The sequence below is a fragment of the Silurus meridionalis genome, chromosome 6, assembly GCF_014805685.1.
Source record: "Silurus meridionalis isolate SWU-2019-XX chromosome 6, ASM1480568v1, whole genome shotgun sequence".
In the NCBI taxonomy this organism is placed as follows: domain Eukaryota; kingdom Metazoa; phylum Chordata; class Actinopteri; order Siluriformes; family Siluridae; genus Silurus; species Silurus meridionalis.
This window is the reverse complement of record NC_060889.1, coordinates 30,339,533-30,366,680: the sequence shown is the minus strand read 5'-3', so window position 1 is coordinate 30,366,680 and position 27,148 is coordinate 30,339,533. Positions and strand designations below refer to the sequence as shown.

Sequence of the window (27,148 nt, the reverse complement as noted above, 5' to 3'; positions counted from 1 at the left end):
CAGTAAAGCAGTTCCTTGAAACTGAAAACATTAAAATAATGACATGGCCTGCCCAGAGTCCTGAACTCAACCCAATAGAGAACCTCTGGAAAATCCTTGGTGACAAAGTTATGGCCAAGAAACCAACTACAGTCACCGAACTGTGGAGGAGACTGGAAGAAGAGTGGACCAACATCACACCAGAGCAGTGTGGGAGACTAGTGCTGTCCTGTGGCCGCAGATGTGCTAAAGTCACTCAAAGCAGAGGCCTGTACACTTCCTACTAATTGCTGACTGTTGTAACCTTCAGAACATTTTGTTGTAATCTTTGTCCATGCTACAGTCATTGTTGTTCTCTAATTTTGATCAGTGTGTTTTTTTGCAAAATAATGTTTTTTTTTGTGGAAAAGGTGTTCAGGTAGCATGGTATAGACAGGACAAAAACTCATTCAACTGTTTATAAATTGTTCTCTAATTCTGATCGCCAGTGTAGGTCAGTGCTTCTGATAGTGTTTAGGCCAGCAGAGAAGGCTTTGCTGGCCCTGATGGCCCACCACTGAAATAAATACATTTTAGATCCTATTTTTAAGTCCTGTACCATTCAAATATCTAAATAATTTCTTGTTATTTTTTATTATTACTTTCTTCTAGTATCTCACTAAGTGAATATTTTTTAATACCACATTCTTTAACTAATTGAAAAACCTTTCATACCAAATCGATTGAGGCCTGGGTTATCAATGACTGCCAACAGGGTACCGGTGAAAATTGGCCTACTGTTGTTCGAAGAAGGAGAAGAAGAGGAGGAAGATGTCTACAGAGACAGCAGGAAAAGGAGAAGTGGAGGAGAGTGGAGGTTAGAGTGGGTACTTTAAATGTTGGTACTATGACTGGTAAAGGGAGAGCGTAAGCTGATATGATGGAGGGGAGAAACATAAGTATGTTGTGTGTTCAGGAGACCCAATGGAAAGGAGGTAAAGCCAGGAAAATTGGAGGTGGGTTTAAACTGTTCTATCATGGTGTGGATGGAAAGAGAGATGGTGTAGGGGTCATCCTAAAGGAAGAGTACAGTAAGAGTGTAGTGGAGGTGAAGAGAGCTTCTGATAGGGTGATGAATGTAAAGACCTTGATTGTATGGAGGGGACTGCCCTTTCGTGAAAACCCATTGGCCTGAGCCACCACTGAAGGGGTCTCATGTGCAAGAGGCCAAGTGGAATAACATTGGCCGCTGCTGCCATGAACCCAAACAGTCTCTGAAACTGCCTGATAGTGAGTGACTGGATGGAGAAAAGTGATGGAGAAAGCACACTCTTCCCGGCATTCAGCCGAACACCAGTTCCTTCATGTGAGCAAGAACGACATCTCAATTCCGGACCAGTAACTGCTCTGATCAAGCTAATATCAATTGTCGATAAAGTTGAGGATACGGATGCCCTGAAGTCTCAGGGGAACCAGAGCCACATTGACACACTTTGTCAAGGGGCCCGGTGATGAGGCAAGGCCGAACGGAAGGACCTGATGTTGGTATGCTTTGAATCCAAGAGACAGGAACTTCCTGTGAGAAGAGAGGATGGGTATATGGAAGTGGGCATCCATTACATCTACCGTGATAAACCAGTCCTTGGATCTGATCTGAGACACAACCTGCTTGAGGGTCAGCATTTTGAACTGCAGCCTCATCAAAGAGCGGTTCAGCTGACGTAAATCTAGGATAGGATGCAACCCACTGTCCTTTTTGGGATCCATAAAGTACCGGCTCTAGAACCCGGACTCTCTGTCCGATGGATGGACCACCTCGATGGCCTCCTTCCTCAGGAGAGTGTCTAATTCTACGTTTCATTTCAGGGTGCCATGCAGGATCCTGCACAGGGGGAAAGCATGTTGTTACACTGTGTCTCTGCACTTGCCAGTAGGAAGTGCTAGGTTGAGGCTGGGGCTGTCCACGCAATCCAGCCAGCCGAGTTTTTCTCGGTTCACTGCATGGACAGAACACTGGGAAGTCAAGGGGAGGTGGAGTGTGTCTGATGGTAAACAACCACTGGTGTGACAGCACGAGCATTGTTCCTCTTTGACACTCCTGCACACCAAATCTGGAAATGCTGACCATCAAATGCATTCCCTCCACGCTCACCTCTAAGTTGGAGGTCCTGGGACACAGCCTGCCGCTGTGTCAATGGATCTCAAACTTCCTAACAGACAGACCACAAGCTGCACGCTTGGGAAAACACACCTCATCCACCCTCGCCCTCAGCACTGGAGCTCCCCAGGGTTGTGTTCTGAGCCACCTGCTGTTCTCACTGTACACATATGACTGTGTGGCCACTTCCAAATACACCATCATCATCAAGTTTGCTGACGACACTGTTGTGGTGGGGCTGATCTCCAACACCGATAAAACGGCCTACCTACAGGAGATTTAAAACCTAGAGATATGGTTCCAGAAGAACAATCTTCTCCTACACATCAGCAAGACTAAGGAGTTAATAGTGGACTTCAGCAAGAAGCAGGAGTGGTCATACCAACCGCTAAACATCAACGGGACCCCAGTGGAGAGAGTGGACAGTTTCTGGTACCTAGGTGTTCACATCACACAGGACCTGTCTTGGTCCTGTCACATTAACACCCTGGTGAAGAAGGCCGGCAGCATCTGTACCATTTGAGTTTAAACTACCCACTCAGGTGCTAAGGACTTTTTAAACTTCCACTATTGAGAGCGTCCTGACGGGGAGCATCACTTTCTGGATCAGAAACTGCACCATGCAGGACTGGCGAGCCCTCCAGAGGGTGGTGCGACCAACTGAACATACCATCCGCATCAAGCTTTCTGACCTGCTGGACATCTACAGCACGCGGTGCCGAGCCAGGGCCTGGAAGATTGTAAAGGACCTCAGCCATCCCATCAATGGACACTTTTCTTTGTTGCTGTCATGGAAGTGACCACGCATAGGAAGCGGAAGTAACTATCATATTTATTTAGTCTTCAGCACACAAACGCAAGTCTTGAGATAAAGTACGCACCGCAAAGCATGTAGAGTCCTGAACGTAGGTACATTCCGTAACAGGGTATGAAAGGAAAGCATAATCCGGAATCGCGTGTGTAATTCTGACAAGGAGTAGAATCCTTAGAGTCGGAGTCTGGAGCAGGAACCAGCGGGGAATGCTGGCGGTACAAAGTCCTGTAGATCACTGTGGTAACCATTTAGAACCGACAGCCAGTGAGGTTGAAACTGGAACTTATTAATGGGAACCGGTAACGAGTGACAGGTGTCGGCGTTTAACGCTGAGCACGGCAGAGAGAGGCAGCTTGAGAACCTCCAAGGGGGGCATGGCAGATGGATCCCTGACATGACCCTCCTCCTCCAGGGGGCAGCACCTGATGCACCAAACCCACCAATGCCAGGTGGGATAGGGCACTCCGAGAAGGGTCTTGCCACCCATCCAGGGTTGAAGGAGGAGACTTGGAAGAGGGAAGGCTTGGACAGGCCCGCCTCACCAAGGATTGGGAAGGACCAGAGGTGGAGTGACACCCTCAGCGGAGAAGAGGAGTGGAGCGACACAATCGGCAGAGAAAAGTGGCTGAGTGACGCCCTCTGTGAATAACTGTGGCGGAGCGATGCCCTCTGTGAAGAACTAAGGTGGAGCGACACCCTCTTCGGAGATCAGAGGCTGAGACCATTTTTACCATACCCTTGTAGCGTCCGGCATTTGGATTTTCCAGTCATCATCCCTGACAGTATAATTTGGCCCTGCCCCTGTGCCCACTTTTTTGACAGTATAATCTGGCCCTGACCCTGCGCCCACGTTCCTGACAAAATATTCTGCCCAAACATGGATCCCGCGGATGCACCAAAGCATTGGGCTTGCAATGCCTTAAACTGGCAAGTAATGGACACACCAAGGGTTATCGATCTCTGGAAGCTCGAGAATGCAGAGAATGAAGTACTTTAGGGCATATTATTCTCAATCTATGGCGTGCTAGTAGACCCTGGATAACATTTTGAGACAGCTGTCCCTCTGCCCCATGAGACACTGCTGCATGACAGAAAATGTCTCAGAATCCGTCCTTCATGGTCGACTCCTGAGCCCCGCTGAGGACGCCGCTCCACTTCCGAGCACTGCACATGTTGTTTCTCTGCCCCAGAGACCTGCCTCATCATTTCAGCCAGAAAGCCTGGGTGCCAACCTGAGCCCTGCCCCTGGGAGCAGCCAACAAAAAGCTTTCCCGACCTCCAAGGCATTCTACCTGGTGGCGGTCCGCCTCAAGTTCCACTGTGCCTGGCGCTAGCACCTGACCTTCCTTTTGCCCCGAGCTCAAGGAAGATCTTGTCTGCGTAGTATTTGGGTCTTTCTACCAGTCATAATCCCTGACAATCAGAGAGATTGGAAAAAGTATTTGGGTAACTAGAAAGGGGTCAACTGATAACTATTCCTCTACACTTTACTCCTCCAGGAATCTGGACCAAATATCACCATCTGCATGAAGACAATTCACATTGGACATGGCAAACAGCACTATGAGGGATAAGTTTTCCATATCACATATGTATGGTGCAAAGTGTTCAGTCAGCTGTGTCCAGCACCATTTTACTGTTTTAGTGTAATGCTGAAATGGCATTAAAACAGGAGCCTGAAACTAAAGAAACAGTTCTCTAAATGTCCAATCAAATCTGTCAAACAAACACCAGTGAATTTGGCCCTTTCATGTTTTGCTATCAAACACCAGCCTTCACCACACAGGTTAATGAAGGTGTACCATGCCTTGATCAAAAGAGTGTCAGAATTAAATGTATTCTTGCACATCATGTTGCAGTTGCAACTTGTGAATCACAAACCCCGGGGTGATTTCTGAGAATCTACAACCCACTCATTGAGAGCACTCACTGCTGCTGAAGATAGTTCCACATGAACACTTTAAAGATCCACGTTACTGATCAGGGTTATAATTAAGAACTCTAAAGATGGATTTGGACTGTAATTAAAATAAACGGTTTAATACAATGGTTTAGGGCTTCAATAATCAGGAAGAGTTTACACTCAAGTCTTCATCAGTGAACAGTCTCCATCAGTGAACAGTTAATAACCTCAACAATGATGGAAATATAATGAACAAATTTTTGGTGTCAACCAAATAAGGATGGATTCCTATTTGAGTCTGGTTCCCCTCAAAGTTTTTTCCTCATGTCACCTCAGGGAGTATTTTCTTGCTACTGTCATCACAGGATCACACATAATAGATAGACTATACAGGTAAACTTATATGGACTGATTTATAAATGTATATTTGTAAATGATTTCCTGCTGTAAAGCTACTTTGGGACAATGTCCACTGTTTAAACTGCAATACAATAAAACTGAACTGAACCACATTTGAGGTCAAAGATTTGCAGAGGTAAGATAAATAACTGTAAACCGAACACATTTATTGTTTTCTCATTAAATGTTGAATAGAAGGTGCTTATGAGTATAGTATAGAACAAGATAGTAAATAATGAAGTATTGTATGTGATATTGGATGAAAGTCACAGTTAAAGCTGAAAATAAATAATTGCTTAATTTCCTACACTGAATAAAAAAAAAAATTATAACAATTTTATTATTATATTGTACATTTGCATTTATTTGCTTAAATTTCTTTATTCACATTCTGAAGTTAATTCTTGTCTAATTAAATAGCATTTTGTTAATCTTTCACTCTCCTCTCTTTGCTGCTCACCTTTTACCAGCTGTGGCTTCAGTTTCAGTAAAAAAAAGACTGCAAAAACAGGCGATGAATGATTATGAAACACATTTAAACATTATTTTTACATTTTTACATTTAAAAATTATTTCTAGTTTACTGTCAGATCCTGAATAGTTCTTCAAACTTACCCTGAAATAATCTCCAATAACACAGCAAACCTCCACACCTTACAAACCAATAAAAACTCTAAGATGTCACATGTGTAGCACTACTTACTCATTTCTATTCCTCTTTTCCTTCTGTTTTGACTATTTTTGCTCCTGTTCTCTTCCTGTTCACCTGCAGAGGCTTTAATCCCTCGCTTCAAGAGTCTGCTGAATGGATCTGATTTTGGTTATGCCACAGTTTTGAGTTTGAGATGAAACACGCCCTTTTCTCATGTTGTCATTACACGTTATAGCCACTAGATGGACACAAATCACCCAGTAAACTACATGATTTTAAACAGTCTTCATTTCTGTAATAAAATCTGCACTGGCTACGTTTTCAGTATTGTTTAAGCTAATTATCTCGATTTTTTTAAAAGATTATGAGGAAAAATGTGGTGTAGATTGAAATCAACAGTGTTGAAAACACATTTAAATTATTTTAAACCATTTATTTGCTTAAATATACAGGAGTGCAGAATTATTAGGCAAATGAGTATTTTGACCACATCATCCTCGTTATGCATGTTGTCTTACTCCAAGCTGTATAGGCTGGAAAGCCTACTACCAATTAAGCATATTAGGTGATGTGCATCTCTGTAATGAGAAGGGTGTGGTCTAATGACATCAACACCCTATATCAGGTGTGCATAATTATTAGGCAACTTCCTTTCCTTTGGCAAAATGGGTCAAAGAAGGACTTGACAGGCTCAGAAAAGTCAAAAATAGTGAGATATATTGCAGAGGATGCAGCAGTCTTAAAATAGCCAAGCTTCTGAGCGTGATCATCGAACAATCAAGCGTTTCATTCAAAATAGTCGACAGGGTCGCAAGAAGCGTGTGGAAAAACCAAGGCGCAAAATAACTGCCCGTGAACTGAGAAAAGTCAAGCGTGCAGCTGCCAAGATGCCACTTGCCACCAGTTTGGCCATATTTCAGAGCTGCAACATCACTGGGTGCCCAAAAGCACAAGGTGTGCAATACTCAGAGACATGGCCAAGGTAAGAAAGGCAGAAAGTCGACCACCACTGAACAAGACACACAAGCTGAAACGTCAAGACTGGGCCAAGAAATATCTCAAGACTGATTTTCTAAGGTTTTATGGACTGATGAAATGAGAGTGAGTCTTGATGGGCCAGATGGATGGGCCCGTGGCTGGATTGGTAAAGGGCAGAGAGCTCCAGTCCGACTCAGGCGCCAGCAAGGTGGAGGTGGAGTACTGGTTTGGGCTGGTATCATCAAAGATGAGCTTGTGGGGCCTTTTCGGGTTGAGGATGGAGTCAAGCTGAACTCCCAGTCCTACTGCCAGTTTCTGGAAGACACCTTCTTCAAGCAGTGGTACAGGAAGAAGTCTGCATCCTTCAAGAAAAACATGATTTTCATGCAGGACAATGCTCCATCACACCGTCCAAGTACTCCACAGCGTGGCTGGCAAGAAAGGGTATAAAGAAGAAAATCTAATGATATGGCCTCCTTGTTCACCTGATCTGAACCCCATTGAGAACCTGTGGTCCATCATCAAATGTGCGATTTACAAGGAGGAAAACAGTACACCTCTCTGAACAGTGTCTGGGAGGCTGTGGTTGCTGCTGCACGCAATGTTGATGGTGAACAGATCAAAACACTGTTAATTCTTGTCTAATTAAATAGCATTTTGTTAATCTTTCACTCTCCTCTCTTTGCTGCTCACCTTTTACCAGCTGTGGCTTCAGTTTCAGTAAAAAAGACTGCAAAAACAGGCGATGAATGATTATGAAACACATTTAAACATTATTTTTACATTTTTACATTTAAAAATTATTTCTAGTTTACTGTCAGATCCTGAATAGTTCTTCAAACTTACCCTGAAATAATCTCCAATAACACAGCAAACCTCCACACCTTACAAACCAATAAAAACTCTAAGATGTCACATGTGTAGCACTACTTACTCATTTCTATTCCTCTTTTCCTTCTGTTTTGACTATTTTTGCTCCTGTTCTCTTCCTGTTCACCTGCAGAGGCTTTAATCCCTCGCTTCAAGAGTCTGCTGAATGGATCTGATTTTGGTTATGCCACAGTTTTGAGTTTGAGATGAAACACGCCCTTTTCTCATGTTGTCATTACACGTTATAGCCACTAGATGGACACAAATCACCCAGTAAACTACATGATTTTAAACAGTCTTCATTTCTGTAATAAAATCTGCACTGGCTACGTTTTCAGTATTGTTTAAGCTAATTATCTCGATTTTTTTAAAAGATTATGAGGAAAAATGTGGTGTAGATTGAAATCAACAGTGTTGAAAACACATTTAAATTATTTTTAAACCATTTATTTTGCTTAAATATACAGGGAGTGCAGAATTATTAGGCAAATGAGTATTTTGACCACATCATCCTCGTTATGCATGTTGTCTTACTCCAAGCTGTATAGGCTGGAAAGCCTACTACCAATTAAGCATATTAGGTGATGTGCATCTCTGTAATGAGAAGGGTGTGGTCTAATGACATCAACACCCTATATCAGGTGTGCATAATTATTAGGCAACTTCCTTTCCTTTGGCAAAATGGGTCAAAGAAGGACTTGACAGGCTCAGAAAAGTCAAAAATAGTGAGATATATTGCAGAGGATGCAGCAGTCTTAAAATAGCCAAGCTTCTGAAGCGTGATCATCGAACAATCAAGCGTTTCATTCAAAATAGTCGACAGGGTCGCAAGAAGCGTGTGGAAAAACCAAGGCGCAAAATAACTGCCCGTGAACTGAGAAAAGTCAAGCGTGCAGCTGCCAAGATGCCACTTGCCACCAGTTTGGCCATATTTCAGAGCTGCAACATCACTGAGTGCCCAAAAGCACAAGGTGTGCAATACTCAGAGACATGGCCAAGGTAAGAAAGGCAGAAAGTCGACCACCACTGAACAAGACACACAAGCTGAAACGTCAAGACTGGGCCAAGAAATATCTCAAGACTGATTTTCTAAGGTTTTATGGACTGATGAAATGAGAGTGAGTCTTGATGGGCCAGATGGATGGGCCCGTGGCTGGATTGGTAAAGGGCAGAGAGCTCCAGTCCGACTCAGACGCCAGCAAGGTGGAGGTGGAGTACTGGTTTGGGCTGGTATCATCAAAGATGAGCTTGTGGGGCCTTTTCGGGTTGAGGATGGAGTCAAGCTGAACTCCCAGTCCTACTGCCAGTTTCTGGAAGACACCTTCTTCAAGCAGTGGTACAGGAAGAAGTCTGCATCCTTCAAGAAAAACATGATTTTCATGCAGGACAATGCTCCATCACACCGTCCAAGTACTCCACAGCGTGGCTGGCAAGAAAGGGTATAAAGAAGAAAATCTAATGATATGGCCTCCTTGTTCACCTGATCTGAACCCCATTGAGAACCTGTGGTCCATCATCAAATGTGCGATTTACAAGGAGGAAAACAGTACACCTCTCTGAACAGTGTCTGGGAGGCTGTGGTTGCTGCTGCACGCAATGTTGATGGTGAACAGATCAAAACACTGACAGAATCCATGGATGGCAGGCTTTTGAGTGTCCTTGCAAAGAAAGGTGGCTATATTGGTCACTGATTTGTTTTGTTTGGTTTTGAATGTCAGACATGTATATTTGTGAATGTTGAGATGTTATATTGGTTTCACTGGTAAAATAAATAATTGAAATGGGTATGAATTTGTTTTTTGTTAAGTTGCCTAATAATTATGCACAGTAATAGTCACCTGCACACACAGATATCCCCCTAAAATAGCTAAAACTAAAAACTACTTCCAAAAATATTCAGCTTTGATATTAATGAGTTTTTTGTGTTCATTGAGAACATGGTTGTTGTTCAAATTAAATCCTCAAATAAAATTAATCCTCAAAAATACAACTTGCCTAATAATTCTGCACTCCCTGTATAATGTTTTGTCAGGGAAAAAACAGGCATCAGATCTTCACACATGCATTAAAAAAATAATTGATTAAAAACACCTCAGTATTGTATGATTAATAATGTCATCCCAGTTTTCTTCATTAGCAAAAATACACCATTTACTGCTTTATAAATTTTCATAATGATCCTGATAGATGTTCAATGAAATATGGCAGGAAGTTGAAACCCTTTGAGTGAACGTACACCTACCATGTGAAATACATGTGGAAAATATGAATTTATATTTAAACATTATTACTAAATATTGAGCCCATTATAATGAAATGAGATCATTACAGCAAATTGTATACTCCAGATGCCCAGATCTCAGATTTTAGTTTTCTCAGACATATTTCAGATGTACGTGTGCTGAGTGAGTAATGATTAAACTGCAGTGGATAATTATACTCAACATATTATGTTTAATAAACATGAACATTAAAACCATATAAAAAAACTTTTTACATTTCTATACAACAAATCTACTAATTCAGATTTTTTTATTTAATGTGAAACTGCTTTTAAATAAAAAATTATTAAACTCTTTAATGTGAGAAAATATCAACAGGGCTTTTTTTGTGATTTGAACAGATTATTTTTATTAGAAATATAGTATTAGTTTTGATGAACAGGGCAGATGATCAGTGGAGCTGAATTTTTACCTACATCATTAAAACAGGGGCTAAATAATGGATAAAGTTTCTCAGTGAAAGTCTGAGCAGTGAAAGAGTAGATCAGAGATTTTGCATCAACATTATAGAAGGAGACCAGACCCTCCTCATAATCCACAAACACTCCAACCTTCTGAGGAGCCTGTTTCAAGGAGAGGGAGACAGCGGGAGAATCACAGGCTGAAAATTTTGTCTTATTCCTCAGAAAAACACACCATTGTCCATCTTCAGGTCTGGCTATAATCTTCCCTGATTCTCTGGCAACTCCTAAATCCCACTCAGTCTTCCCATTGACCTGCACCTCGTAGTAAAATCTCCCTGAGGAGAATCCCTTCTTTCCCAGAACAATGCAATAGTTATTAAACCTCTCTGGATTATCAGGGAGATTCTGTCTTTTGTCTCCATGGTAAACTTGTTTTCCATCAGCAGACAGGACAAGATGAAGACTTGCTGTATCAGGATCCAGAGTCACGTCCACTGAGAGACAGCAACACAGCGTACATCAGTTTTATCATCACACAGTGTGTAACAGTGAAGAGATATAGATATAGTCATGTGATCAGTAAGAGCTCACAAACCTGCATATTGTTGAATTCTCTTCAGTTCTGTTTGGAAAATAGTTTTTGAAAATGTTCAATAGAGATTAAAAACTTCATTATTATAAATAACATCAAAATACTGTAACAATAAACCAAAACACAAACATGGATTTATAAAAGAAACATTTCTGTTCTCAGGATCTTTATAAATTCCAGTTGAATGCAAATATTTCTTAGAATTAAAATCTCACAATCTCAGAATAAACCCACAGTAAACACTGACCAGTTTCATCAATCTTCTCCATTTCCTGACTGAGAGTCTCCTGAAGCTGAGCCAGAGCTCTCCTCAGAGTCTCCACACTCAGATGAGAGGTAATTGTGATGGAAGTCCAGTCCTGGGTGTGTGGAGAGCTGCACAGTGACGGGTAAATCTACAGTACAGCAGGAGAGAGAAGAAATCCCTCAGCATGGAGACCAATGTGCTGTCATGTGCTGCATTGCTATTGAGAAACAGAGGAACTCTGACCTGTAGGAGGTGGAGGTGATCCTCAGTGTGTGAGAGCTGCTCTAGATCAGTGTTTCTCCTCTTTAGCTCACTGAGTTCCTGCTCCAGATCTTTAATGAACTCTTCAGCCTGCTTCTCTGCTGCTTTCTGCTTCTCCTCCATCATCTTAAGCAGCTCAGCCTGGCTTCTCTCAATGCAGTGTATCAGAGCACTGAACATCTCCACAACATCCTTCTCTGTGTTTTTCTAACAGGAGACAAATCGAGATCAATCATGTCACATGGATGTATCATGAATCTCCTAATGTGTTCTATAAAAGAGTTCTTCTGGAGGTTAGTTGCTGTAAGAGACTCACTTTATTGACTTCTACAGAGTGTTTGATTTCCTCAATCTTCTTCAGTCGCTCCTGGATCTTCTGCTGAACTTCTGCTTGAGTTTTCACCAGTTCATTCTGAGAAAAATATGCATGTTTTAACTCATAAGTCAGAGGTCATATTTCTGATCTACAAACATTATCGATCATAATTGTTTAGTCTCTCACCTTCTTCTCAACACTCTCCTCCTCTATAGGAACAGTGTTGTGGGTTTTGTGGTCTGTCTCAGTACAGAACTGACACACACACGTCTGGTCGTCTCTACAGAACAGCTCCAGGGGTCTCTCATGTTTCTGGCAGATGTAGTCCTCCAGGTTCTCCACAGGCTCCATCAGTTTGTGCTTCTTTAATGAAGGAACTCTATCATGAGGTTCCAGATGAGTCTTGCAGTAAGAAGCCATACAGATCAGGCAGGACTTCATGGCTACACACTGCTTTTCACAGCAGACCTCACAGAGCACCTGAGATCGGGTACGTTTTACTGCAGCTCTGCTGGATTTCAACTGAACTGACTTCCTAAATGGAGCAGCAAGTGCAGAGATGAACGTATTCACACGTAGATCAGGACGATTGGAGAATTTCTCCTTACACACTGGACACTGGCAGTGTGAACTGCTGTCCCAGAACATTTTTAGACAAATCATACAGAAGTTGTGTCCACATGGAGTAGAGACTGGATCAGTGAACACATCCAGACAGATGGAGCACTGGAGCTGATCTTCACACAGAGCACTGCTGGAGGAAGCCATGGCTGATACAGGAGATACAATGAGAGTGAATTAAGATCACAATAGATTTAACACATTACAATCCAAAACAATAGCCACAATTATTTATTTTTTTTATTTGTCCCCCTCACAATCTCTTTCATTTCCTCACCATCAACATTGCTTTCCAAGTCCCCACAACAGTTCAACTTCCCTCAATCCACAACCTCCTTCTTAATAAGACCGAAAGTAATTTCAACTTCCACTCCCACATAATTGTCACTCCTGGCCATGCTAAGAAACAGTTGGAGAAGCTGAAGCATGTAAAAGAACCAGAAGTCTGACAGAATCAGTCTGCACTAAGCAGCTGTGTTGAATCTTTTAGCAGATCTTCAACATGAACACATATCAGAGTTGTATAAAACATCCTGCCTGGTTCATGTACCACAAAATCCCCAACTCCCTTATTCCTAAACAATTTTACACTCATTGCCCCCACATCTCATGTAATGAAGGTCATAGAGAGACTGCTCCATCTTAGACCTCAGCTCCACCTTTTAATGGACACCTTGCAGTTGATCTACAAACCAAAGGTAGGTTTGTGTGATATTAATATTATACATTAAAATAAATTGTGAACTTCAACTCCTCTAGTCCAGTTAAATACTGCTACAGAACAGGAGTTATGAGGACACCTATCATGTTCCCATAATCCCAAATGTTCCGTAATATTGGCATGTAATCATGTCAAATGTCACCATAAACCACTTGATGTCTCTTTCGTCCACACAGTTTATGAATTTTAATGTTCAATGTCCAGAACATTCACCAGGCTTTTAATGCCACTGATTTTGGTCCTCTTCCTCTTGTAGACCATCACCATCTCTATGGTATTGGCCACATTGAGGGGCAGATTTGACCACATCCCTGTACTTTTCTTCCCTGATGCAACAGATCACATTATAAAGTTCTGACGATGCCAGAGATTGGACCTAAATTGAAAACCTGTGGTGTACAAGGTGAAGATTATCTGCTATTTTCAGCACACAGTTCTCCAGTACATACATAACTAGTTCTGCTGGATCACATGAACACCTATGAGATGGTATCCAAATGAGACCAATGGTGTAACTGATAATTCTGTATGAAACTTGCAATGAGTCGCTCAAGATGTTTTGAGTGGCATATGCAATTGAAAAGCGGAAGATGAAAAAAACTCAGGAAGACCTTCAACGAGCTTAAACCCCAAACATGTCTAAACCATTCTGATAAATCAATATCAGGGATAAATAAAAAATTTAAGTAAAGTACTTTCTGGTAAACAGAGTCTCCAAACTCTTTGATTCCTCGTAGGAAATTTCATGTGGTTTAAAAGACTCCTATATCTGAGATGTTTTGACCACATTCTCAGTGTATCACTGTATCAACACCAATTTTATTAAATATTATAATTAACAAAATTATGAACACATTATACAATGATTATGAGCATTTAATATTTGCTTAAATTGTTTAATTTGAATATTTATTGTTCCTCCACCTTTATCGTTTCACACACAGGAACTTTAAACACAGTGCGCGTGCAGACACACACACACACACACACACACACACACACACACACACACACTAGTGTATATATATTTATATAATTATATGTATTTAGAAAACGCCCTTATAAAGAGAGACGTCCAAAATATTTAGTCTTGAAACACGTCACTAAAATTTAAAGAGACGGAAAAAGGTCTCACAAGTTCACTTCCTCAAATCTGCTCACTGTGACATAAAGTGAAAAAAAGATTAAACCCTTTATTTATATACAGTTTACCTGCTGTAACTTCAGTTCCTTAAAGAAAGACTGCAAAAGCTTCAAACTGGAGATTGTGTCCTGCTGCTCAATCCTGATCTCCAAACTCTTTCACTTTTTACTTTCGTTTCTGCTGAGTGACATCATTTGGCCACGCCCCATTTTCTCCTGCATTTATTTTAGTTACACATTTTGGCCACTTTTCAAATGAAGGACCAAAAATCCAACCTGAATGAGGCACGTGGACCGGAAATAACTTTATTTATTAATAATGAATAATATTATTAATTCATTATTAATATTTAGAAACAATTAAATAAATAAAAATCATAACTCTGCTTAAGTACTGCTCTTATATTTTTAATGATTTCTAGTGCAATGAAACTCATAACACAATGAAAACACAAACAATAAAAGTAAAGTCAAGAAGCTTTTATTTTCATTTCAACCATATATAGCTGACGCAGTACACAGTGAAATGAATCAACGTTCCTCCAGAACCCTGATGCTACATAAAACAACATAAAATAACAATCACAGAAACAGAAAACACAGGGCCAAGGACTAGTAAGTGTCCTTGGCACATAAAGTGCATGTGTGCAACCTGGTGCAAACAGTGCAAAATCACAACACAAGACAGTGCAGAGACAATACAAGACAGTTCAGGACAAAACACAAAACACAAAATTCCACTAGTTAAACGGTAAAAGACCTGGGAGTTATTTTAGACAGCAACTTGTCTTTCAATAATCATATAAACAAGTTACAAAAACAGCCTTCTTTCACCTTAGAAATATTTCTGAATTAAGAAACATGTTATCTATATCCGATGCAGAGAAGCTCGTCTATGCGTTCATGACCTCCAGAATAGACTACTGTAATGCATTACTAGGTGGATGTCCTGCGTGATTAATAAACAAGCTTCAGTTAGTTCAGAATGCGGCAGCAAGAGTTCTTACAAGGTCAAGAAAATATGATCATATAACCCCAATCTTATCATCCCTACACTGGCTTCCTGTTAAGTTTTGAATAGACTACAAACTATTACTTCTTACTTATAAAGCACTAAATGGTTTGGCTCCCATGTATCTCTCCAGTCTTTTAACATGCTACAATCCGTCACGCTCCCTGAGATCTCAAAACTCTGGGCTTCTAGTAGTTCCTAGAATAGCAAAGTCCACTAAAGACATGAAAACATATATTTTAGCAAAACCTACACATAACACGTCTCACATCATAAGCTTGTGCTCCAGAACATCTGATCACATGCACATTATCAACTTGTGCTGTTAATATCATGAACAGCAGCTACGCTAATTTCTCTCCACTCCACAACCCTTCATTTGGCCCTCACCCACCTCGATAACAAGGACTCATATGTACGAATGCTGTTCATTGACTTCAGATCAGCATTCAACACAATCATTCCTCAGCACCTGATTGAGAACTTGAGCCTACTGGGCCTGAACACCTCCCTTTGTAACTGGATCCTGGACTTCCTGACTGGAAGACCTCAGTCAGTACAGATCAGGAACAGCATCTCCAGCACCACCACACTGAGCACTGGGGCTCGCCACTACTGTTCACTTTGCTGACTCACGACTCTGCACCAACGCACAGCTCAAATCATATCATCAAGTTTGCCGTTGACACAACCGTGGTGGGTCTCATCAGCAAGAACGACGAGTCAGGATACAGAGAGGAGGTGCAACGGTTAACTGCCTGGTGTGGAGCCAACAACCTGTCTCTAAACGTGGACAAAACGAAAGAGATGGTTGTGGACTTCAGGAGTGCACAGAGCGACCAATCTCCACTGATTATTGATGGATCCTCAGTGGAGATCGTCAAGAGCACCAAATTCCTTGGTGTTCATCTGGCAGACAACCTCACCTGGTCACTCAACAACAGCTCCTTTACCAAGAAAGCCCAGCAGCGTCTCTACTTCCTGAGAAGTCTGAGGAAAGCCCATCTCCCTCCCCCCATCCTGACCATGGTTTACAGAGGGACCATTGAGAGCATCTTGAGCAGATGCATCACTGCCTAGTTTGGGAATTGCACCGTCTCAGGCTGCAAGACCCTACAGAGGATAGTGAGGACAGCTGAGAAGATCATCGGAGTCTCTCTCCCGTCTCTTATGCACATTTACACCACACGCTGCATCCACAAAGCAAACAGCATTGTGGACGATCACACACACCCCTCACACACACTTTTTACCCTCCTGCCATCAGGACAAGTCACAACAAGACAAGCCGTCACAACAAGACTGTGCAACAACTTTTCCCCGCAAGCCATCAGGCTACTCAATACACAGAACTGTAAGGGATCTCACACACACACAAACACACACACACACACACACACACACTCACACACACAAATGTGTGTTATCAAACTGTACAACCTGGACGTAACACTTAACACACACTCATCACTCATCTCAATCCATTCCACCGTCATCTATTTATTATTATTTATATCTGACTGTACTACACTGTGTAGCGTCTGGCACAGGTCATTTAGACTTCATGTCCCAGGCATTCCTTTTAACCTATGACATCTACATCTCAATCAAAAGGTGAAACTTTTATTAGGGGTGGTGTATCCGTAAAGTGTCACACTCCCCCTCCGAAGACTCTAAACAGGACCAAACCCTGAACTCTTGTTTAGTTTACCGGGACCCCTAAAACAATAAACTCATAAAACTCATGAAACAATCCAAACTCGAAACTTGATCCAGCATGGCTGCTTGTGACAAACACACACAACCGGCTCCAGAACGTTTGGATTTTACCACAAGACAGATAACCCCCTTTGCAGATTCTCTGTTTGACCCTCACCCACATATACACACACACACCATCCCGAAAGCCAGATAACCCCCCTGGCCTCTCTGGTTGAATTCACAGCGACCCTCAGACCATAAAACAATTCACTCTCGGAACTCGGCCCCAGTACGTCTGTTTGTGACACACACACATATGCAGACACACACACCAAAAGAGAGCATTCTTTTATTAATTAAATAATAAATAGAATGTCCCATTTCACATGATACAAACATACATCTTGTTTGTATCTTCTACTATAAATAAAGCAAGTGTTTAACTCTACATGAATAATATTTAAACTTAAAATGTTTAGTAATGTAACTCTGTGTTAAATGTTGTCTCTTCTCTTCTTAAGGCTTGATTGACTTAGAATTATCTGTTCTTTACTTTCCTGACAACGGTGCATTTTATTTATCAGAATACAACATTGTATTAACATCAGTTAATTACTGATCTCTGTAAGTTAATGTACCTCTGCCTTATACTGTCATTCCCTTTCATGTTTAGTATCCAAATGACCGCAAAATTATCTGTTTCTTTATTTTTCAAATAATGGTGCATTTTATTTGATCATGAAATGTACCATACCGTCTTAATTCACTTTGGATAAAACTTTAAAGTCTCCAAAAGCAGGTATAGCCCGGAAACCATGCCCACAGATGCATGAACAAAGAAATTTTTTCCCTCCAAAATTTCAAGCCATAGCATTGGCCATTCCCCTAAAGATGGGTGGGGTTTAGGACCTTTAAAACATCTTGAACCCAACTAATCGTGTTCAGTCGGGTCCAGTCAGAGTTCAGTCAAGAAAGCAACTCGCTCACTCGGCTCGACCGGAAAGGCTCGGACCCCCGGGACCCGGAGGCCCGATGGCCTGGAGAGTCGGACGCTTCAAACAGCTCAGTAGCGACTCTTCGGGACGAGATCTCAAATCTCGTTTGAGATCTTCCACCAAGCTTTATCTTCAAAACACCAACTGCTCTGATCTTCAGGAGAAGCTGGGAAAACATCTGACTCCATCCTAACCGACTCGTCCAAGATTCTTTTGTCTACCGCATCCAGACTCTTGTGCAACAAGTCAATGCAAGTAACCGGTTTACCAACTAATTTAGATGCGTGTTAAGTTTGAGCCCCTTAATATTAAGGCGAATTTAAATTTCCGTGACGATTTCTCAGTTAGGATGTGATTAATTTGAAGTCTAAGCTGCCTTTCTCCCCTTTTTCTCCTTCTTCTTTTCCTTTCTCTTCCTCCTTTCCTAATTTCAACTTTCGTTTATTTCATTTTCATTTTAATTTTCTTTATTTCTTTTTTTGTTTGTTTGTTTGTGTAGTTAGTTTTATGTTGTGTTTGTCTCATTTATTAAACGCCGTATTTTTCATAAGTGATTGTCTCTGAGTACGTTTGCAAATGCAAAGTTCCTGCAACATCCGGTCTGAACTACATGCTCTATTTAATTTACAGTATAAAGTAAAGGGGGTTACGTCTTTCTTGGCCAGGGAGATACCTCTTTTATAGAATTAATATAAAATTATACTGTCTGTTTGGCGGACGAACAGACAAATAAGTGTAATGTTAATTCCATTACTGTCAATTCAACTTAATTTAAATATTTATATTTACTATAAATATTCCCTTTTCTTTGCGAGCTAAATTCGCTACATATAATGGTGGAGAATGTGGGCAGACTGTGCTTCCAACTATATACTCAATTTATCTGTATTATAAGTTTGTCCCTCTTATACCCCAGTCGCTACACCTGTTTTTTTGCACCTTTCAAGAGTCAAGTCAAGAAGCTTTTATTGTCATTTCAATCATATATAGCTGATGCAGTACACAGTGAAATGAAACAACGTTCCTCCTGAACCCAGGTGCTACATAAAACAACATAAAACAACAGTCACAGAACAGAAGAACACAGGGCCAGGAACTAAGATCCTCACCACATAAAGTGCATGTGTGCAACTGGTGCAAACAGTGCAAGAGACAACACAAGACAGTGCAAGACAACACAGGACAGTGCAGGACAACACAGGACAGTGCAAGACAATACACAATACACGAAATATAAAAATAAAAACAACAATAGCTCCGCCAGTAAAACCTGTCGTGACAGAATAAGGTGCACAGTAGCAGAAATGTAAACAGAAATGTAAACAGAATTGTGCAATTTAACAATATAGCAGCAATCAAAATAAAGTGAACAGTGACCAAAGGATTTGGACAGAATATTGTGCAAAGAGAGCAAGTCCCGGAAGATCAGCAACAAACGGCATGTAAACATTTAGCGATAATGAAAAGTGTCAATGGTGCTGAAACCTGGGTGTGTTGAGTCCGATTTTTACAGATCAGTCACACATTTGTGTGTGTGTGAGTGTGTGTGTGACCTTTCACTGTATTACTGTTTACATGCTGTCTTTTTGCACCTTCGACTATTATATTGTTTACATGTTTTTTTTGCACCTTCAACTTGATCATATTATACTACACTGTTTACATGCTGTCTTCTGCACATCTTGACTGCTGCTGTAATTTTGCACTACACTGTGTTTCTTATATTTACTCCCGGGTATTGTTTCTACAGTTCACAGTACTGTATAACCAAGTATACAGTAGGTTTACTGGTCGGCGCTATCTTGGTTTTGTGTCTTGTCTTGTAATGTCTGTCTGTACTGTTTTTTGTCTGCACTGTTTGCAGCAGGTTGCACTTGATGCACTTTATGTAGCTTGTGTTGTGTTGTAGCTCTATGTTGTTGTTTAGTGTAGCACCAGGGTTCCGGAGGAACGTGGTCTCTTTTTTACTGTGTACTGTGTACCACTGTGTATAGTAGAAATGACAATACAAGCACCCCCCCCCTTTAACTAGAAAGGGGTCAACTGATAACTATTTCTCTACACTTTACTTCTCCAGGAATCTGGACCAAACATCACCATCTGCATGAAGACAATTCACAATGGACATGGCAAACGGCACTATGAGGGATAAGTTTTCCATATCACAAATAACAGTCAAGAGAACGGGAAAGAGCACAGACCCCGAAGAGCAGATTTCTTGAGGAACTTTAGGTTATTTTATGTATGCTGCATAGTGTTCTATCAGTCAGCTGTGTCCAGCACCATTTTATGGTTTCAGTGTAATGCTGGAATGGCATTAAAACAGGAGATGCCTGAAACTGAAGAAACATTTATCTAAATGTCCAATCAAATGTGTCAATCAAACACTAGTGAATTTGGCCCTTTCATGTTTCGATATCAAACACCAGCCTTCACCACACAGGTTAATGAAGGTGTACCATGCCTTGATCAAAAGAGTGTCAGAATTAAATGTATTCTTGCACATCATGTTGCAGTTGCAACTTGTCAATCACAAACCCCGGGGTGATTTCTGAGAATCTACAACCCACTCATTGAGAGCACTCACTGCTGCTGAAGATAGTTCCACATGAACACTTTAAAGATCCATGAAGTTACTCATCAGGGTTATAATTAAGAACTCTAAAGATGGATTTGGACTGTAATTAATATAAACAGTTTGATACAATGGTTTAGGGCTTCAATCATCAGGAAGAGTTTACACTCTAGTCTCCGTCAGTGAACAGTTAATAACCTCAACAATGATGGAAATATAATGAACAAATGTTTGGTGTCAACCAAATGAGGATGGATTCCCTTTTGAGTCTGGTTCCCCTCAAATATGGACTGATTTATAAATGTATATTTGTAAATGATTTCCTGCTGTAAAGCTACTTTGGGACAATGTCCACTGTTTAAACTGCAATACAATAAAACTGAACTGAACCACATTTGAGGTCAAAGATTTGCAGAGGTAAGATAAATAACTGTAAACCGAACACATTTATTGTTTTCTCGTTATATGTTGAATAGAAGGTGCTTATGAGTATAGTATAGAACAAGATAGTGGATCATGAAGAATGTGATATTGGATGAAAGTCACAGTTAAAGCTGAAAATAAATAATTGCTTAATTTCCTACACTGAATACAACAAAATTGTTTATAACAATATTTTATCATATTGTACATTTGCATTTGTTTGCTTACATTTTTTTATTCACATTCTGAAGTTAATTCTTGTCTAATTAAACAGCATTTTGTTAATCTTTCACTCTCTTCTCTTTGCTTCTTACCTTTTACCAGCTGTGGCTTCAGTTTCTTAAAAAAAAAAGACTGCAAAAACAGGCGATGAATGATTATGAAACACATTTAAACATTTTTTTTTTTTTTTTTTTGCTGCTGGACATCATTAAACCACACTTCTAGTTTACTGTCAGATCCTGAATAGTTCTTCAAACTTATCCTGAAATAATCTCCAATAACACAGCAAACTTACACACCTTACAAACCAATAAAACCACTAAGATGTCACATGTGTAGCACTGCATACTAATTTCTATTCCTCTTTTCCTTCTGTTTTGACTCTTTTTGCTCCTCTTCCTGTTCTCTTCCTGTTCACCTGCAGAGGATTTAAACCCTCTCTTCAAGCTTCTGCTGAATGGATCTGATTTTGGTTATGCCACAGTTTTAAGTTTAAGATGAATGACGTCACAACAATCGCACCCATACACGCACATTTTCTCATGTTGTCATTACACGTTTTAGCCACTAGATGGACACAAATCACCCAGTAACTACAGGATTTTAAACGGTCTTCATCTCTGTAATAAAATCTGCACTGGCTACGTTTTCAGTATTGTTTTAGCTAATTATCTTTATTTTTTTAATAGGATTATGAGGAAAAATGTGTTCTAGATTGAAATCAACAGTGTTGAAAACACATTTAAATTATTTTTAAACCATTTATTTTGCTTAAATATATAATGTTTTGTCAGGGAAAAAACAGGCATCAGATCTTCACACATACATTCCAAAACTAATTGATTAAATACACCTCAGTATTGTATGATTATTAATGTCATCCCAGTTTTCTTCATTAGCAAAAATACACCATTTACTGCTTTATAGAGTCTCATGATGATCCTGATAGATGTTCATTGAAATATGGCAGGAAGTTGAAACCCTTTGATTGAACGTACACCTACCATGTGAAATACATGTGGGAAATATTAATTTGTATTTAAACATATACTAAATATTGAGCCCATTATAATGAAATGAGATCATTACAGCAAATTGTATACTCCAGATGCCCAGATCTCAGATTTTAGTTTTCTCAGACATATTTCAGATGTACGTGTGCTTAGTGAGTAATGATTCAACTGCAGTGGATAATTATACTCAACATATCATCTTTAATAAACATGAACATTAAAACCATATAAAAAAACTTTTTACATTTCTATACAACAAATCTACTAATTCAGATTTTTTTATTTAACGTGAAACTGCTTTTAAATTTAAAATGATTAAACTCTTTAATGTGAGAAAATATCAACAGGGCTTTTTGTGATTTAGACAGTTGTTTTTTATTAGAAATGTAGGATTAGTTTTGATGAACAGGGCAGATGATCAGTGGGGCTGCATTTTTACCTCCATCATTAAAACAGGGGCTGAATAATGGATAAAGTTTCTCAGTGAAAGTCTGAGCAGTGAAAGAGTAGATATGAGATTTTGCATCAACATCATAGAAGGAGACCAGACCCTCCTCATAATCCACAAACACTCCAACCTTCTGAGGAGACTGTTTAAAGGAGAGGGAGACAGAGGGAGAATCACAAGCCTTATATTCAGTCTTATTCCTCAGAACCACACACCAGTATCCATCTTCAGGTCTGGCTTTAATCTCTCCTTTCCTGTTAATGGATTCTCTGGCGACTCCTAAATCCCACTCAGTCTTCCCTTTGACCTGCACCTCATAGTAAAATCTCCCTGAGGAGAATCCCTTCTTTCCCAACACACTGACACAAGTATCAAACCTCTCTGGATTATCAGGGAGATTCTGACTTGTATCTCCATCATAAACTTGTTTTCCATCATCAGACAGGACGAGATAAGGATTTGCTGTATCAGGATCCAGAGTCACGTCCACTGAGAGACAGAAACACAGTGTACATCAGTTTTATCATCACACAGTGTGTAACAGTGAAGAGATATAGATATAGTCATGTGATCAGTAAGAGCTCACAAACCTGCATATTGTTGAATTCTCTTCAGTTCTGTTTGGAAAATAGTTTTGGAAAATGTTACATTGAGATTAAATACTTCATTATTATAAATAACATCAAAATACTGTAACAATAAACCAAAACACAAACATGGATTTATAAAAAAAACATTTCTGTTCTCAGGATCTTTATAAATTTCAGCTAAATGTAAATATTTCTTAGAATTAATCTTTTAGACCAACCAAGCTCTAACAGATCATTAACTACTTACTAATGTCAGGAATCTTCTCCATTTCCTGACTGAGAGTCTCCTGAAGCTGAGCCAGAGCTCTCCTCAGAGTCTCCACACTCAGATGAGAGGTAATTGTGATGGAAGTCCAGTCCTGGGTGTGTGGAGAGCTGCACAGTGATGGGTAAATCTACAGTACAGCAGGAGAGAGGAGAAATCCTCAGCATGGGGACCAACGTCCTGTCATGTGCTGCATTGCTATTGAGAAACAGAGGAACTCTGACCTGTAGGAGGTGGAGGTGATCCTCAGTGTGTAAGAGCTGCTCCAGATCAGTGTTTCTCCTCTTTAGCTCACTGAGTTCCTGCTCCAGATCTTTAATGAACTCTTCAGCCTGCCTCTGCTGCTTTCTGCTTCTCCTCCATCACCTTAAGCAGCTCAGCCTGGCTTCTCTCAATGCAGTGTATAAGAGCACTGAACATCTTCACAACATCTGATTTCTCCTTCTCTGAGTTTTTCTAACAGGAGACAAATCGAGATCAATAATTTCACATGAATGTATCATGATTCTCCTAATGTGTTGTATAAAGGAGTTCTTCTGGAGGTTAGTTACTGTAAGAGACTCACTTTATTGACTTCTACAGAGTGTTTGATTTCCTCAATCTTCTTCAGTCGCTCCTGGATCTTCTGCTGAACTTCTGCTTGAGTCTTCACCAGTTCATTCTGAGATGCATCATGTGTTAACTCATAAATCAGAGGTCATATTTCTGATCTACAAACATTATCCATCATAAATGTTCAGTCTCACCTTCTTCTCAACACTCTCCTCCTCTATAGGAACAGTGTTGTGGGTTTTGTGGTCTCCTTCAGTACAGAACTGACACACACACGTCTGGTCGTCTCTACAGAACAGCTCCAGGGGTCTCTCATGTTTCTGGCAGATGTAGTCCTCCAGGTTCTCCACAGGCTCCATCAGTTTGTGCTTCTTTAATGAAGAAACTCTATCATGAGGTTCCAGATGAGTCTTGCAGTAAGAAGCCATACAGATCAGGCAGGACTTCACGGCTACACATTGCTTTTCATAGCAGACCTCACAGAGCACCTGAGATCGGGTGGGTTTTTCTGCAGCTCTGCTGGATTTCACCTGAACTGACTTCTTAAATGAAGCAGCAAGAGCAGAGATGAACGTATTCACACGTAGATCAGGACGATTGGAGAATTCCTCCTTACACACTGGACACTGGCAGTTAGAACTGCTGTCCCAATACTCTTTTAGACAGATCATACAGAAGTTGTGTCCACATGGAGTAGAGACTGGATCAGTGAACACATCCAGACAGATGGCACACTGGAACTGATCTTCACACAGAGCACTGCTGGAAGAAGCCATGACTGACACAGGAAATACAATGAGAGTGAAATTAGATCACAATAGACTTTACACATTACAATCCAAAACAATAACCACAAGCATGTTTTATTTTTAATTGTCCCCCTCACAATCTCCTTCACTCACTCACCATCATCACCATCAACACTGCTCTCCAAGTCCCACACAACATTTCAACTCCCCTCATTCCACAACCTCTTTCTTTATAAAACCAAAAAGTAATCACAACTTCCACCCCCATGTATCTGTCACTCCTGACCATGCTAAGAAACAGTTGGAGACGCTGAAGCATGTGAAAGAACCAGAGGTCTGACAGAATCAGTCTGCATTAAACAGCTGTGTGGGAAACCTTCAGCAGCTCTTCAACATGAGCTTTAAAGAAGAAAACATATCAACGTTGTGGAAAGCATCCTGCCTGGTTCATGTACCAGAAAATGCCCAAATCCCTCATTCCTGAACATTTACAGACCCATAGCCCCTACATCTCATGTAATGAAGGTCCTAGAGAGACTCGTGCTGCTCCATCTTAGACCTCAGCTCAGCTCTTTATTGGACACCTTGCAGTTGATCTACCAACCAAAGATATGTGTGGGTGATATTCATATTATACATTAGGAAAAATTGTGAACTTCAGCTCCTCTAGTCCAGATAAATGCTGCTACAGTACAGGAGTTATGAGGACACCTGTCATGTTCCCATAATCCCAAATGTCTTAATATTAGCATGTAATCAGGTCAATTGTCACCATAAACCACAGGGTTTCTCTTTCCTTCACACCGTTTTTGAATTGACATTCTAATGCTCAATGTCCTGATCATACAAGAGGCTGGTAATGCCACTGATTGTGGTCCTCTTCCTCATGTAGTCCACCACCATCTCTTTGTTATTAGCCACATTGAGGGGTAGATGGGACCACATCCCTGTACTCTTCTTCCCTGATGCAACAGATCACATCATAAAGTTCTGAGAGTTCTGTTAGAGATCTGACCTGATTTGAAAACCTGTGGTGTACAAGGTGAAGATTATCTGCTATTTCCAGCATGCAGTCTCCCAGTACATACATAACTAGTTCTGCTGGGTCACATGAACACCTTTGAGATGGTATCCAAATGTTTCAAGACTAATGGTGTTACTGGTGCTATTCTGACCCACGTGTGTTACCACGTTTGTGATTTCATCATGTACAGCAAATTACAACAAAGAACAAAGTTGAAATTCTGTATGAAACTTGCAGTGAGTCGCTTGGGGTGTTTTGAGTGGCATATGCAATTGAAAAGCAGAAGAACATCACTGGAAGATAACGAGAGCTCAGGAACCCCTTCAACAAGCTTAAACCCCAAAAATGTCTAAACCATTCATAAACTTGTGCCTGAGGATCGTCCGAGAAAAATCCACATGATCTCACTTCCGCATCCATCCTACTGACCAGATTTGGCTCCTACTCTTTGACTTAACCCTCTTCCCAAATATGAAGATGCAGATCAAAGGTCGCCATTTTAAAACCATTGTGGAGATCCAGCATGAATCGCAGAAGCTGCCTGACAAAATTAGGAAAGATGTCCAGGAGACGTTCAAAAAGAACGCTGGGAGAACTGTATTAATGTGGAAGGGGACTATTTTGAAGGTGATCGTGAGTTAACGTAGATAAATAAAGTACTTTCTGGTAAACAGAGTCTCCAAACTCTTTGATTCCTCGTAGGAAACTTCATGTGGTTTAAAAGACTCCTATAGCCTGAGATGTTTTGACCACATTCTCAGTGTATCACTGTGTCAGCACCAGTTTATTAAATATTATGATTAACAAAATTATAAACACATCATACAATCATTATGAGCATTTAATATTTGCTTAAAATGTTTCATTTAAATATTTATTGTTCCTCCACCTTTATCATAAACAGGAACTTGAAACACAGTGCGCGCGCAGATACACACGCACGCACGCACGCACACACACACACTAGTTTATAGATATTTATATAATTATATATATTAAGAAAAAGCCCTAATAAGGAGAGACGTCCAAAATATTTAGTCTTGAAACACGTCACTAAAATTTAAAGAGACGGAAAAAGGTCTCACAAGTTCACTTCCTCAAAACTGCTCACTGTGACATAAAGTGAAAAAAAGATTAAACCCTTTATTTATATACAGTTTACCTTCTGTAACTTCAGTTCCTTAAAGAAAGACTGCAAAAGCTTCAAACTGGAGATTGTGTCCTGCTGCAACCTGCTCAATCCTGATCTCCAAACGCTTT

The 27,148-nt window shown here is 40.5% G+C and overlaps 3 protein-coding genes across 9 annotated transcripts in view; all 3 read right to left on the bottom strand.

Moving 5' to 3' along the window:
- The window catches only part of LOC124386817 (nuclear factor 7, brain-like), a 22,306-nt gene extending 7,851 nt beyond the window's left edge, over positions 1 to 14,455 (bottom strand). For 2 of the 5 annotated variants that reach the window (XM_046850788.1, XM_046850790.1), the window contains exons 1-2: positions 7,797 to 7,829; positions 5,693 to 5,731 (exon numbers count right to left, since the gene is read on the bottom strand). In XM_046850788.1, coding sequence (XP_046706744.1) covers positions 5,693 to 5,731; positions 7,797 to 7,800 — 43 coding nt within the window. In that variant the 5' untranslated portion in view covers positions 7,801 to 7,829. Of the gene's footprint in view, positions 1 to 5,692; positions 5,732 to 5,935; positions 5,979 to 7,796; positions 7,831 to 14,388 lie in introns of those variants that run through there. The other 3 variants (XM_046850789.1, XM_046850792.1, XM_046850791.1) reach the window with 3 other exon arrangements.
- LOC124386825 (E3 ubiquitin-protein ligase TRIM21-like) lies at positions 10,249 to 27,148 on the bottom strand. 3 transcript variants are annotated; one of them, XM_046850803.1, is made up of 8 exons: positions 14,389 to 14,466; positions 14,101 to 14,124; positions 12,021 to 12,604; positions 11,835 to 11,930; positions 11,501 to 11,725; positions 11,258 to 11,405; positions 11,014 to 11,040; positions 10,249 to 10,912 (listed from the first exon to the last, which is right to left on the bottom strand). In XM_046850803.1, exons 3-8 carry the CDS (start codon positions 12,600 to 12,602, stop codon positions 10,380 to 10,382), a joined length of 1,611 nt encoding a protein of 536 aa, XP_046706759.1. In that variant the 5' UTR covers positions 12,603 to 12,604; positions 14,101 to 14,124; positions 14,389 to 14,466; the 3' UTR covers positions 10,249 to 10,379. The 3 variants fall into 3 exon arrangements, with proteins under 3 accessions (XP_046706759.1, XP_046706758.1, XP_046706757.1); XM_046850802.1 differs by lacking the exons at positions 14,101 to 14,124; positions 14,389 to 14,466 and adding an exon at positions 27,051 to 27,148; XM_046850801.1 differs by lacking the exon at positions 14,101 to 14,124 and having other exon boundaries at positions 10,254 to 10,912; positions 14,389 to 14,496.
- LOC124386821 (nuclear factor 7, brain-like) overlaps positions 22,583 to 27,148 on the bottom strand; it is a 56,246-nt gene continuing 51,680 nt past the window's right edge. The window contains 7 exon segments of the mRNA XM_046850797.1: positions 22,583 to 23,197; positions 23,299 to 23,325; positions 23,546 to 23,693; positions 23,788 to 23,899; positions 23,901 to 24,019; positions 24,129 to 24,224; positions 24,310 to 24,893. Coding sequence (XP_046706753.1) covers positions 22,653 to 23,197; positions 23,299 to 23,325; positions 23,546 to 23,693; positions 23,788 to 23,899; positions 23,901 to 24,019; positions 24,129 to 24,224; positions 24,310 to 24,891 — 1,629 coding nt within the window. The 5' untranslated portion in view covers positions 24,892 to 24,893 and the 3' untranslated portion in view covers positions 22,583 to 22,652.

Excerpts from the sequence above, each read along its gene's own strand:
- LOC124386825 (XM_046850802.1), bottom strand. The coding sequence starts at position 12,602 with ATGGCTTCCTCCAGCAGTGCTCTGTGTGAAGATCAGCTCCAGTGCTCC. Across the intron at positions 11,931-12,020 it reads AGGAGAGTGTTGAGAAGAAG|AATGAACTGGTGAAAACTCA; the intron begins GTGAGAGACTAA and ends TATTTTTCTCAG. Across the intron at positions 11,406-11,500 it reads ATCACCTCCACCTCCTACAG|ATTTACCCGTCACTGTGCAG; the intron begins GTCAGAGTTCCT and ends GCTGTACTGTAG.